Source organism: Paramisgurnus dabryanus, chromosome 14 (genome assembly GCF_030506205.2).
Source record: "Paramisgurnus dabryanus chromosome 14, PD_genome_1.1, whole genome shotgun sequence".
NCBI lineage: Eukaryota > Metazoa > Chordata > Actinopteri > Cypriniformes > Cobitidae > Paramisgurnus > Paramisgurnus dabryanus.
The window spans coordinates 15414268-15428889 of NC_133350.1; the positions used below are offsets into that span (position 1 = coordinate 15414268).

The window sequence follows — 14622 nt, forward strand, 5'->3', positions numbered from 1 at the left end:
TTAAAGCCCCCTGCCTTCAGCTGCTTACTCCACACTTCACTTGGAAATCTCACTGTAGTGTTAACATGACTTGACTCTTTAACATTCATTGAACAAAACAAGCCCCTCACACCTCTGCCAGTTAAAAAGCTTTGGCTCGTGTCCATGTGAAGTCTTAGAATTGGGTTTCTCTGCAGATTTGGTTTCTGTTTTGTCTTCTTTATTAATTGACTTTCTTTTGGAGTAAAGTTATATTCAATAACATAAATTCAATACTTTTGTTTAATTTGTTTGGGTGTGTGTAGCTGTAGGTGTAGCTTAAAGGGAGTTTTTTTTATCTTGACGTACCATCTAGTGCAAATCATAAAACTAATTTGGGTGGGAAATGATGCTTAACTTTGAATGATGTTAGGAGTGTTACCACAGCAAACCTCCAAGCGGATTGTTCCTTCCCTTATTTTCATATTAGTTGTTTTCACGTTTATTTTTAACAGTCAATATATCAGTGGCGCTAAGGCAACACTAACTACTATTGTTTATGTTTTTTACAAACTTTAATTCACATTATACATTTAATTTATGTATATATTTTTAGTTGCTTTAAGTTTTCTCTAAGTTGAGAGTAGGCTTGGGCGGCAATACGGTAATATGGTATACCATGGGATCTAGCAAAGGTATCAGTTTCAATACCATCATACCGTCATTAAAAAGCACTTTAATAGCAGACAAGGATCAAATATTAAATATAATTTATTTAATGCCTAAAAATGCAGTATCCGTGGTTGTCATCACGTGACAGCGTGGAGGAGAAAGTGAGAGGGGGGTGGATAAATACAGGTAAGGATGGGGCAATTTGCAAATTGTGCAAAAAAAGGTGACCACGGCGCGAATGGGTCTATTTGCACTTTTTTATAAGCTGCTCTTTGTTATTAAAAGTTGTTCGGGCGGTGTGATTTAATTTAATTGATTTGTGTGCGCATCTTTGCGCGAAAACTGGATGTTTATGTTCATTTAATTCTGTTTGACTGTTGTATTTGCACTTTTTATAAACCGCTATTTGTTGCATGCTACTTCGTTATTGTTTCAGTATTAGTGTTTGGTTTCTGAAGGATTTAGGCACAAGCCAACAGTTTGGTGACGTTGTCTGAGCCTAACGTCATAATTTTAGTTACTCATGGTAATACCGTATACCGAGGTAAGATAGGGAGGAGGTTTGACGGTATCAAAATTTGGATACCGCCCAAGCCTAGTTGAGAGGCACACTTCAAAGAAACTTAAATATGAAAAGGGATTTTCTTAAAAAAAAAGTGCCTGTCCAAACTTAAGATGATAAATACAGCCTTTATACTATTTTCACCCACAAATTTTATACTTAATATACAAAAAATTATTTTTTAGTACATCTAAATGTGATATTTTGAGACACCATTTATTTTAATACACTAAATGTAAGTATTACTGGTATTTAGCATGCTTTCTCAAGTGTACTGAAGTAATACTATACTTTTAATTAGTAAATATTTGTAGTGTAAAAGTTAAAACACTTAATTTAGCACAAATAGCAATGAACTTTTAAGTATGCTTTATTTTTGGCCTGTGTAATGAAAGGGTTATTTAAAGTTTTCCCCATTAAACCCAACTACATCAACTCTCACACAATAAGTTAGGGCAGAAAGTCCTGCGAAAAGTCACCGGTTCTGCTGAGTAAAGTGCTTATTTGAATGAGCAATCAAATTTGGATAGTTTGGCAGGCATCTAGTTCCAGTAATTTGAGAGTTTTGTTGGCTGTGGGCTTTAACATATTGCTATGCAAATGCATTAGTATTTATTTTTCATGCTAGATGAGTAACTACAAACAGCTGCTGTTACATATATATCCTTGTAGTTTGTTTGGGTGAGAGAGAATAGCCCACTTTCCATGGCAGAGATTTTATTTTTATTTGACCACGCAGAAAAATGCCACAAAAGGCTTCTTGAGTAGGTTCACAATGTGAGGCAGTGACTTGGCAGGATATTGCGACGCTGACATTTTCTTGTTAGTTTGAACACTGACTCATAAGAATCACTGTTATCTTTGGAATCGTCCCTTTTACTGTACATGCCCAAATATTACTTTAATACGATTAAAGTGACTTCTAGGGAACCGACTGCCGTATTTAGTGCACTACAGCTGTTTTAATTCCTCCGATTAGTATTCTGAATGAACTGCTTGTTTTTCAGCTTAAGTGCATGAGAAGGTTTCATATTAAGATCGCCGTGGTGCCTCCCTCCATCAGCCCTGGCTTTGTTATTTAAAGTTCCTTGGGTTCATTTTTAGCACAGTTCACTTTGAATAATGAAAGTGGGGATTCGCTCATACTGCTGCTGCCTTGCTGACTAGGTGGGTTTTGGCCGAGCTGGCCTGTTTGGTCTGTATTGAGACAGCTGTCTGGCAGGCAGAGACGGTTCTTCCAAATCAGCTGAACGTCAGCTGATGGCACATCCCCCACCCCATTACCAGCTTCTCCCTGCTCCGCTAGACACAGCTCCCTAACACAGACCAGAAAAGTCCAGGGCCTTAGCAACACTTCCTGTTCCTTACATAGGATTGAATCGCAACTCTGCTGTGCTGTAAATTTGGCCGTGGGTTCTGTGGCTAGACACCATGCAGCTTTTTCCTAGTTGTGAGTGGCTTATCCGAGGATGCTTGTTGAGGAAATCAAGCAGGCTATTCGAGTACCTTGCGTCACATTCAGAGCTCGAGATGGAGATTGTGTGAGTAGCTGCATTTGACACTCATCAATCTAAAGACAGATTTACTGTAGGGTCGACATGTGCAGCCGCTCCGCATGTGGACGCATCAGCGCGATTGGTTCGAGGCAGCGGCACTTTATTTATGAAGTTGTTTAGCGTTGAGAGAAATGTATCAGTTGGAGGCAACTGTTGTGTATTCTTGCACTTTACAACTTTCTTGGAAATTCAGAGTGCTTTAAATTGTTCGGATATATTTTGATGAGCAAGCGTTATGCACAAGGTTCCTTCCTTTTTGTTAGATCCTTTAAACAGAGACAGATTGACTCCTCAAGTTCATGATAGTTCAAGACGACTTAAAAGCAAACATACAGGGCAGCCGGTGGGTGGTTCTCACGAAATCCAGATTTAGAAGGTGTCCAGCATCAGAATTTTTAAAAAGCCCTTGAAGCCAATGGTTTTTTTTTGCCCATAGAAGATTAAGGTCTGAACTTACTATAACCATTATTTTTAGAGGATTTAAAAAATATTTCCTTAAAATTATTTAAATTTTTAGATTTTCATTATCAAATATTATCATTACCGCAACAAGATATTACATTAAATATATGCATTTACAAACTCATGTTTCGGTAATGAGAACTAAAAAGTTGTCTAGGTACTATGACAAACAAAATTTCAACTTTTATCTGGAGAGAAAAAATAATAACTGCTTACCTGGTGTCCATCTTGAGTGTCACAGTCAATGATGTCCCTTCCAACAAATGTTTTTTTTGAAAATGTTAGTTCCTTGAGGGCTTAAACAATGATTGAAAATTGTTGCGGAGGATGAGAAAATTGGTCTTGGACACATTTATATTCCTTATTATGGTCTCTACATTTACCATTGATCACCAAATACCACATGTTTATAGTATAACATACACTGAAGCTTTTTATTTTTTAGATTTTTTAATTATAAATATTTCCATGTCAAAGAACCCAAATCCAGTCATGGACACGTTGCGGTAATGAATATGTTCCCCTTAAATGTGGAAAAAAACTACAAAATTGGTTTGTATAATGTCATTTGAAATCATGTGCAAAATAGTACATGAAGAGATGTTTGTAACTGTAGGCTTCTTATTTTGATACTCTTACTTTGCATTTACTTTTTTATCAAAATGTTTCATGACACCTCATAAGTCTAATTTCGCGAGAATCACCCCACTGTCCGATTCAGGAAATTATGACTCTTATGAGCTCGTTTTTTGAAATATATTCAAGCTTACAAGTAATTGGTTTTGATTCAGCCTGATGAATCTGTCACCAATGAATTCACTTAATTTAAAAGAGGAATTAATGTTCTTTAATGTTTTTTTTTATTTGTAAATAATTATATAATCATTTGAATAAAAAACATAAACTTGAAAAAAAGTATTAAAAAAGATGCTTTAATGTGTTATGTTTTAAAATGTTTGTAATGTTTATGTTTTTCAGGAACAACAAGCTTTAGCAGAAGCAGGGTTTCGGCTTTAACGCTAACATTGTATGAGAAACAAACAAGGATGTCTACAAACAGGAAGTGAAGCGGCTTATTCACATTTCCTTTACCGCACCGAGTGCTGAGATCCAGACCTACTGTTGTTGCCGCCACCATTTTACTTTTTACTGCTTGTTACCTGTTGCTTTTAAAAATGTACACAGAAAGAACGTGGACATAATGGATGATCCTGGTTTGCAGATCCTGTCATTAGAGGCCATTTTACATTGTAAAGCAGTTTGTCATAGACCATAAAGCCACAATCCATTTGGCTGGAGCATCTGAGTCAGAAATCACCTCCTGTTGCTGCACTGTCTCCATAAAACCGTCTGCTGTCTTCTGGATAATTCAGCCTAACGTTGCCTTAACCAAGATGAAGAGAAAACTGTACATATGTCTAGGTGTAGTTTTGTTAATGATAGCTGCTTACACCTTTCAATGGACTGGGGGTCAGTCTTATATAATGCCCAGTACACAAATGAAGAACCAGACAGAGTCACAGCCTGCAAAGCGAGGTCGTTTCTGTAGCTGTGAAACTTGTATAGCGGACACAGGTGAATCAGAATGGTTCGACAAACACTACGACCACCAACAGCAACCGTACTTCACCGGCAGTGAAATTGACATAGATCCAGTCTCGCTCAAGTGGTGGATGGTGAGTTTAAATGTTTTAAAACTTCATTTAGGTCTAAGGTATGAAGCCCCCTTTTGAAATGTTTTGATTGGTTTTTAATTTAATAAATTTAAAAAAAAAGTGAGTTTATGCTTAAAACAAGAAAGAAAAATAGACCTAAAGGGACAATATTATGCCGAATTTCCAAGATGTAATTTAAGTATCAAGTGTGCCTAGAATGTATCTGTGAAGTTTAAGCTCAAAATACCCCACAGATAATTTGTTATAGCATGTCCAAAATGCCCCTTTTTGGACGGGAGCAAAAAAGTGCTGTGTTTACCTTTAAATGCAAATGAGCTACTGCTCGGTTAAAAACAAATCTGATTCCTGTAAATACAGTCTGGGACTATAGTACCTTTAGCTGCATTAATGCTACAACGTGTTAACAAACACATTTAGAAAAGCTTGGGTAAAGTTGACCAGTCAGTCAGTGACTGTGGGCGGGGTTTTGTCAGTGTGACATCACATTTACAAGAAAAGCAAAATAGATTCTAATGAAATTTGTGTTTAATGAGATGGTTTAATGGGCATTTCATTGTAGGGTGGGTGTATTCACACATATTTATGTTCAAACACCTTGTGTAAGTGCATTTAGCATAATATGAATACAATATATAATTCAAGATTTAATCTTTTGTCATTTTGCTCGTCAAGAAAACGTTTATATGAGAGTATCCCACCATGTCAATTTTCCAAAGGAAGTCAGATTTTTGTTTAAAGGACACATATCATGAAAATCAGACTTTTTCCATGTTTATGTGCTATAATTGTGTCTCCAGTGCTTGTATCAACCTAGAAAATGTAAAAAAAAAGAAAAACCCTGTAACTTAGTTTCGGTAAACTATTCTCTGCAAGCATGTAAAAATAGGTAATTGAAATTTGGCTCCCCCTGTGATGTCAGAAGGGGATAATAGCACCCCTTAATCTGCACTATCCCACCATTCACTGCCATTTAGTGCAGATATCAGCTCATTTGCATTTAAAAGAACACACCCAAAATGGCACATTTTTGCTCACACCTACAAGGTGGCAATTTTAACATTTTAAAATAAATTATCTCTATGATATTTTAAGCTAAAACTTAACATACTACGTATTCTGGAGACACCAATGATTTATCAGACATCTTAAAAAAGTCGTGTGAAATGTCCCCTTTAAGAAGTTAACATGGTTGGTGTCACAATTTTTTCATTTGGTTATTTTTTTTTGGAAATAGAAATATTGCAAAATCAGTTCTTATTCATAATTTTAAGTTTTTAGTATTTAGTTATCTCAGGTGTTGTGCCAAACTCGTGAGCTTGTGTATGAGGTTTTATTAAAATTCTGATAGCACATGAGTAGAGTATATACAGTATGTAGACACCCTTGTGCTTTCAGACAGTTGGGGCAAGAAACAGCATGTTAAAACATAGAAAATTGAAAAAATGTCAATGTTCAACGAAAACGCTTTGGGCATTGTTAGCTACACAGGAAGCCGGTTAGATTTGTTTGGGGCTCATGATCAAATTTTGAGATTAAGAGCATCAAAGTTTGATTTTAATTTTTCAATATTGAAGATATCATGGTTAAAATGTTCATTATGTAGCGTGATTTTTTGTTGAAAACAGTAAATCACAAAAACAACTTTAGCTGGGTTTTCACATTTGGGCTCACGTGTTTGGTGTGCACTCGTCAGTCTTCAGTGGATTTCTTAGGATCCACAGGCATGCTTTTGAAGTATCATCATCATAGCTGCAGATATCATTTCCTCTTTTGGCCCACACATACACACCAGGAAAAGACAACAGCTGGTGTTTTCATTCTAGGCCCTCTCAAGTTCACTTACTATCATCCTATCTGCCTGCTAAACATCATTAAACCCCTCAGTGGTGAATCCCCCCTAGATGCAGTCATTATCTGGTTTCTTTAAACAAAAAAGTAATTCTCCCTCGGGAACAAGGGCACAAAAAGGCCAACAGCCTGAATGCAGCTTCCTTCAGCCCAGGCATGTGTTTCAGTGGGGTTTAATTTAGCCTAATTAAAGGCTTTCAGGCTTTCACAGGCAATGACAACGAGCATGCCCTCAGATAAGCCTGACGTTGGTATGCCTCAAATGTATTATATTTCCATTCACATTGCACATAGAGCCATTGGGAAAAATTGGATAATATTTTAAGGCTTTGCATAACGTGCCACAGCATAGTTGTGCGATAACACCAAACCGTGACAAGAAAAATATCTCAATTACTTTTAGGAGCTTGCAGGTGTTTACTTGAAAACGTGTCCTGTTTTAGTTTAACATTTATTTTGTTTCGCAGTCTTTGCAGGCATCTACTGGGACATTCAAGGAAGTCATCGAGGATATGTATAAGATCATCTCCCCTCCATCCGAAGATGAAAAGCCTCGGCAAGACCAATGCCGGAGATGTGCAGTTGTTGGAAACTCAGGGAATCTATTGAATTCCAAACGGGGAGCTTTGATAGACTCTCATTCAATTGTTATTCGGTGCGTTTACCATCTGGTGTATACAGGTGTTTGGTCTCTTAGGTTATCATTTAGTTTTGATAGTATCACTTCATACTGAGATGGAATAGGAGGAATTATTTTAAAACATGGTATGCTTTAGCTTTAGGTCAGCTTCTTAAATATCTATAAATATTTGTTTTTCTTCAAAAAACTAAAGTGTTGTCATTTCCCACAGAATGAATAAAGCTGTAACAAAGGGTTATGAAGAGGATGTTGGAAACCGGACCACTCATCATTTCATGTACCCTGAAAGTGCGATTGATCTTAATCCTGGTGTCCATCTCGTCCTTCTTCCTTTCAAACTGCGAGACATGCAATGGTTGTCCAGTGCGCTGTCCACAGGGACAATAACAGTGTAAGTCCCCCGAAACTTCATAATGTGATTATTGTTTTTTAAAGGGGTATTAAAAGGGTTTTTTAAAGTATTCTTATATATCTCAAACAGGACCTACATGCGAGTAAAGAACCTTGTACGAGCTGATAAGGACAAGGTAAGATTAAGTGTAGATAAAGCTTGTAAATCCATAAACAAACACATATGTTAAGCCTAACGGGTATTTTGTGTGTATGCTCCAGGTATTAGTTGTAAATCCAGCCTTCTTTAAATATACATATGACAAGTGGACAGAGCATCATGGGAGATACCCGTCGACCGGGATAATGGCCATTATATTTGCTTTGCACATCTGTGACGAGGTATGTGGCTTTATTTACTTGTTTTATCTTTGTTAAAGATTAAACAATTATTTCACATATTACACAATATCATGTAGACTCAGTAAACATCCCAAATATGTGTGACATTCACTTTAGGTGCTTTTTTCTGGGTGTGTCTCAATTCACTGCTCAGGCTCTTATTTTGTGTTATACAATATCAGTATGTTCGAAAAGGACCGGCTTATTATTTTTCCCACCCCTTGTACAATTCACATGCCAACCAGCACGTGATGATCAGAGGTGTATAATACTTAAGTATTTTAGTTACATTTAGTTACATTTTCCAAACATCTTTTTGTCTTGGGAAAAAAATTACTTTTCTTTACTAAAAAAATGTTCACTACATACTAAAGCATAGAATCATACTGTGTATTCATTATATATTTCATATTATAATTGATTTAATACCTAATTACATAAAAATTGTGTACTTTTACTTTCTTGAGTTAAAGTACGAAAATAATTTTTACTTAAAGGAACAGTATGTAGGATTGTGGCCAAAACTGGTATTGCAATCACAAAACTTGTGGCTAAAACTGGTACTGCAATCACCCAACTGGTGGCCAATACACAAAATGACAACATAAACATCAGTTGAGGGCTGCAACTCCACTTTTTAAATGACAATATCTTGGCCAGACCACTGTTGTCAGTGATATAAGTATTTGAAATGAAAATGATTTCTTAATGTCTAGTGACATATCAGGACCATTTTATGATTAATTGATATAAATTTCTTACATACTGTTCCTTTAAGTAAAAGTACAAAAAATTACTAGATATTTAATGTACTTAAATATTAAATGTAAACCAAAAACTTGAAATTATGAAATGTAGTGGAGTAAAAATTATGATGTTTTGGAAGGTATGTTTTCCAGAGAAAAACACTAATAAAATACGAATAATTGAAAATTAACTTTTTTTGTAGAAAGTAAAAATACTTAAGTAGTATACAACTCTGGTGATGATATCATACATATTCCCTGTATGTTTTTTTTAAAGCCAATCATAATAATCAATCCCTCCAGGTGTCCGTGTTTGGATTTGGTGCGGACAATTTCGGAAACTGGCACCACTACTGGGAGAACAACAGAAATGCCGGTGCCTTCCGAAAGACTGGCGTCCACAACGCAGATTTCGAAAGAGGGATCATCCAAAAGCTCGACGCAGAGCACAAGATCAAAATGTACTGATGAGTCTGTAATCGTGGCCTTTATTGACTAAGTAGTGCTCAAGCCATGTAAACGCAGAGCTGGGATTTACAGCAGCGGTATAGAAGCCAAAGAGATGCAGAACATCCACTATAATTGACCACTGTGAACCGCACTGAACCAAACCCACAGACTTGAAGCTGTATTTTTAAGACCAAATGAACTTCTGTTCTTGGACAGCATTTACTCAGAATGTGCCTGACCTTTTAACGGAGCAAAGCTGGATGTTGTCTTCCTCCCTAATCAGGAATTGAACACTGATGAAAACAAACAGTAAGCAAACTGACTTAATCTGAGCCAGTTCAGATTTGATTGTTTGTGTTTGAACTAAAGTGACTTGCCTTACGCTGTGTTTACACTGTCATTGCACGACATGACAAAACTGAATCGCTTTTATTATTATTTTTTAATTAATGAAACCGTCTAGACTTAAATGACCGTTTACACCACTTGCTTGCTGTGTAGGTGTGGTGTTACAAAATGCTAGTGTTAGCATTAAAGCCTTAAAGTCAACATGAAACTATTACATTGAGGATAAAGTTGCCACTCATTGGGATATCTGAAAGACTTTACACGTTTTCTTTAACGTTATTTCCTATTATTATTTCCCAAACTGACATTATAAATCTGCTAACACATGCTGGAGGATTTTTTTATTTACTTTGGACTGATATTTAAGTTTTATGTTTTTCCTTTTTGGGAATTTTGTTAGTGTATGGTAATGTATATGTTTAAGGGTATTTTATACCTTAAGACCAAAGCCGTCCCTACAGTGAGGCATTTGGTCTCTGTGGCCTTGTAATGACCCTCTGTCACTCTTATAATAACAGACTTGCCTCTGATTTCAAGTCAGTGTCTTGTGATTTACAGTTCTGAATATAGCAGATGCTGCATTTGCCTCTTTGATTCATCTTCTTGTTTCTCATCATGTGATTTTAAATTACGATTGATCTTTGTATTTTTATAGTTGAAATGAGTGGTGGTAAATGTTTTGTGGTTTTTCCCTTTTATATCCAAGTTTGCATTATTGTAAACTTTTATAAGGACTGTGACAGGGCTAAAACTTGATCATGTTTGTTGCCAAGAGTTATGATACACACGCTGGCCTGTGGTTGTTTTGTGATTTATGTTCTTGAATGTATTGTGGCTTTGCATTTACTGCCTTACGTCAATCAATTCATGGGTTTTGCATCAAACCAGTGGCGGCCTGTGACTTATTTTTTCGAGGACGCTCGATGTGAAGTTCATCACAACATGTATGTAGCCCATCATGTGTGTGGTTTGTAATTTCAAAATATGTGTTCAGCGCGTCGAAAGATCCTGTGTGCATCATGTGTCTTGTCAAAATAAGTGCCGGCTGCAGATGCGTCTAAAGGGTTTATGATAAAAAAGACGCTTGCGTTTGCCAGATACTCGCATAATCAGAGTTTACTGTTAAGGGAGTGTCTTGCGTGTATTTTGTGAACGTGAGCGTCTCTTTTATCATAAATGGTTTTGACGCGTGTGCAGCAGGCACTTATTTTGACAAAACACGTGATGCACATGGTTCACATGACGCAACAAACACATATTTTGAAAACACGAGCAACACACGACACTCAGAACACTTTTTTTGAATTTGCGCCCCTCGGATGAACAGTCACGAGCCGCCACTGCATCAACGATGGTTACATAGAAAACACAACCAAAATTTTACAGTTGAAAAGATCAGTACTTTTTTGTTAAAAAAAAAACAACTAGTGGGCAAGAACATAATAAAATTTGTGTTCAAAACTCTCTCTTTCCCATAGGCCTATTAATAATGATAAAAAATTTTAGCTGTCGGGTACGATTTCACAGGTAATGTCAGTCTGCTTCATTATACTCACATAAAGGAAACAACTCGATGCAATTTGTGTTTAAAATATAAATACAATAGAGATGCATAAGTATCTTTAAAAATGATTATTTCGGTTTGTGCAAAACTGAGTAAAGATCAAAAAAAGGCAACACAAAGAAGTGTTTAATTCTCTATTTGGTAACAAAGAAAGCATAAACAATTTCAAAATTGTATCGTCACAGTTTAGGGTATCAATTATGACATTAAAAATACAAATATATGTTGAATAAATAAAAAGCAGAAAAAACATAAACCTATGATTTTATATTGGCATACACAAAACATAAATATCCCACAAGACCCTTTTTCCATTCAAGTTCTTTATCAACAACAACAAAAATCACATTATTTCAACATGTTTAAATACATTTAAGTATATATACTGTATAAGTTCCTCTAATGCAAGTAAAAAAATAAGTGGCCACCTAAAACTATTGGAGATTTTATTCAGGACGAGTCTAAGATCCAGTGTCTGAGGAGTAAAGTGTTTTGTATGGTTTTGTTCACATACTTAACATGTTACTTAACAACACGTAACATGTTCCCTGGGTGTGCCATGATGCGAAATGTTGAAACAAGAATAGAGTAGTTCTCTATTCTCAAAGCACTTTAGTGAAGTTAAAAACAATACAGCTGAACGTGATGATTAATGGCCAAATTGCATGGTGTGTGCACATCTATGTTCATGATTTGTGTTTTGTGATTAATCTGTGGTCTGTGTCTTCAATAAACCACTTACATAACCATTTAACCCGCCTGTTTCTGCGTGTGAAATACGACCTAGATTCACCCGAGTCCGACCATATTACATCCATAATTCATTCAACCGTGGACACTAATTTACCCTGTTGCGGATGATTTATCACTTAAAAGCCGTTTTAATTGACTATTACTTATTTCAACAGCAACTTAAACTTGGTGTGAAGCTTTAATATGTCATTTAAAAAATGACACGTATTTGAATTCCAAATACAAGTTTGTGGATTTGCCACAAATGATTATTCACATTTCAGTTTAACTAAACACAGATGACATGCGCCTCTCCAAATACATCACTACGGTAGGTTTCAGTTTAGCCTGACTGTCTTTTTGTTACCCTCAGCGGATGGCATGGGGTATGATTTCCATGTGCAAGAGGTCCGGTCAACCGCAAACTATGAAGTTCCAACTTGTTCCACATTAAAACTCCCAGAATGGCCTGTGAACGTTGCTTTGTTGTGCTGATTGTTCGTTACCAATGAGTTTTGTGGGTAGAAGCCCCCTTTCCCGGGGTGCGTTGGCAGTAGAGTCGACCATGCTATGATTTCAGCTCCTTTGGCAGGTTTTATTCGGAGAGCAAAGAGACGAACGACGCTGGAAATAGGCCTGATTTGTCAGGCTGTCTCTCGATGTAGCCATGCTGAAAGGGAGTTAATACCGGTTCTGGTTAAAGTCAAGGAAGGAGCACATATACAATTCAATTAAAATGAAGGGGCGGTGCATTGCAATATGTAATTGGAAAATAATGTTAGGAGGTAGCTGCGTGATTTCTGAACAGATGAAAGTAGGAAGCAAAATGTGCAGATGCACGAAAAACGTGCATTATGCATCTGCCATACATTTTAACAGTATGTGTGTTCTTTATGTGCTGCTAACACAATGCTCTACCATTGAGTTAAGAGGCTATTTTTTCACTACAAGTGTGCCTGCAGGATATGAGATAAGCCTGAGATGTATGGACGCAGAATAAAAACCTTTAGCCAGAACGCTTTGCTGTAATCGTTTCCATCTGAGGTTTCAAATACATCTGCAGTCACAGTGTGGCTCTGTCAAAGGCTAACAAAAACCTTGCCGTCCCTCATCAAAACCATCTTGAACCATAACAAGGCATCCAAAGCATTTATGCCAGCGAGCTTCAAAAGTAACTTGAAACTTAAAAGGACTGACGACAAGGAAAAGTGGCCAAACTCACATATGTTGGCTTGGCAAAATTTATGATTCACTTCTTTCTGATTGGTTGTTTTTTTGTGACCTAAACAAAAGTTTTATACATAGCTGTGCTGGTTTAATGTCTTTTACATCACTCAAATCGATACATAAGTACGCCTTAAATTTATGTTAGCACCATTTATGTAAACAATTTGTTTTGATGACTGGTTGACAGACAGTATTAAAGGGATAGTTCACCCAAAAATGAAAATAATGTCATTTATGACTCACCCTCATCTCGTTCCAAACTCGTAAGACCTCTGTTTACCTTCGTAACACAGTTTAAGATGTTTTATATTTAGTCCGAGAGCTTGTTGACCCTTCATTGAAAATCTATGTACGGTATACTGTCCATGTCCAGAATGGTAATAAAAACATCATCAAAGTAGTCCATGTGACATCAGTGGGTCAGTTAGAATGTGTTGAAGCATCGAAATTACATTTTGGTCCAAAAATAACGACTTGATTCAGCATTGTCTTCTCTTCCGCGTCTGTTGTGAAGCGCATGAGCGAGACTAAAGTCACGTGACTGCAGTGATGCGGATGACGTGTTTTTTCAGACATGTTTGCGAAGTTTTTTTTTCCAAACTTAGACTGTAAACAAAGCCTGGGCGCACAAAAAAGCAGCTGGGGCGCACCAGATAACACGTCAGCCGCGTCACTGCAGTCACGTGACTTTAGTCTCGCACATGCGCTTCACAACAGACGCGGAAGAAAAGACAATGCTGAATAAAGTCGTAATTTTTGTTGTTTTTGGACCAAACTGTATTTTCGATGCTTCAACACATTTTAACTGACCCACTGATGTCACATGGACTACTTTGATGATGTTTTTATTCCCTTTCTGGACATGGACAGTATATCGTACGTATATTTTCAATGAAGGGTCAACAAGCTCTCGGACTAAATATAAAACATCTTAAACTGTGTTCTGAAGATGAACGGAGGTCTTACGAGTTTGGAACGACATGAGGGGGAGTCATTAATGACATTATTTCTACGTTTGTGTGAACTATATACTAATAATTATGAAAAATGCTTGAATATGGGTAATGTTTGATGAGTGGTGTTTTTGAATTGTCATATACTCACCCACCAATCAGCATCTTCCTCTCCCAGTACAACCAGTACCTCACCTTCCATAAAGGTGAGTTCATCATGGTGATCAGCCACACAATCATACATGGCTTTCGCCCGCCTCAGCTTGGGCTTTGACTGAATGCCATAGGCGAGAAACAGAAAAACAATCGTGTTGCTTTAGTTCATTTATATCTGTCATATCTTATCAAAAACCACAAGCATGAAGAACATGTCAAGAAACGCCTTCAACAAGCTGTGACTTTATAGCTATGGGGGAATTTGGCAAAATTTCATTTCTGCGAATTCTACTGAGAAGGAGCGGTTGACACCAACATGACTTTATTAACGTGATAAAGA

General features: G+C 36.8%; 2 protein-coding genes across 3 annotated transcripts in view; one reads left to right on the forward strand and one right to left on the reverse strand.

Moving 5' to 3' along the window:
- st3gal8 (ST3 beta-galactoside alpha-2,3-sialyltransferase 8) overlaps window positions 1-11968 on the forward strand; it is a 14109-nt gene extending 2141 nt beyond the window's left edge. Inside the window, exons 1-7 of one of the 2 annotated variants that reach the window (XM_065241210.2) lie at window positions 2517-2733; window positions 4189-4886; window positions 7202-7389; window positions 7586-7765; window positions 7856-7901; window positions 7987-8106; window positions 9156-11968. In XM_065241210.2, the coding sequence (XP_065097282.1) occupies window positions 4605-4886; window positions 7202-7389; window positions 7586-7765; window positions 7856-7901; window positions 7987-8106; window positions 9156-9320 (981 nt within the window). In that variant the 5' untranslated portion in view covers window positions 2517-2733; window positions 4189-4604 and the 3' untranslated portion in view covers window positions 9321-11968. Of the gene's footprint in view, window positions 1-2516; window positions 2734-4188; window positions 4887-7201; window positions 7390-7585; window positions 7766-7855; window positions 7902-7986; window positions 8107-9155 lie in introns of those variants that run through there. The other variant, XM_065241209.1, reaches the window with a different exon arrangement.
- unm_sa1614 (un-named sa1614) overlaps window positions 11063-14622 on the reverse strand; it is a 46680-nt gene continuing 43120 nt past the window's right edge. Inside the window, exons 27-28 of the mRNA XM_065241207.2 lie at window positions 14278-14400; window positions 11063-12616 (exon numbers count right to left, since the gene is read on the reverse strand). Of these exons, the coding sequence (XP_065097279.1) occupies window positions 12542-12616; window positions 14278-14400 (198 nt within the window). The 3' untranslated portion in view covers window positions 11063-12541. The remainder of the gene's footprint in view (window positions 12617-14277; window positions 14401-14622) is intronic.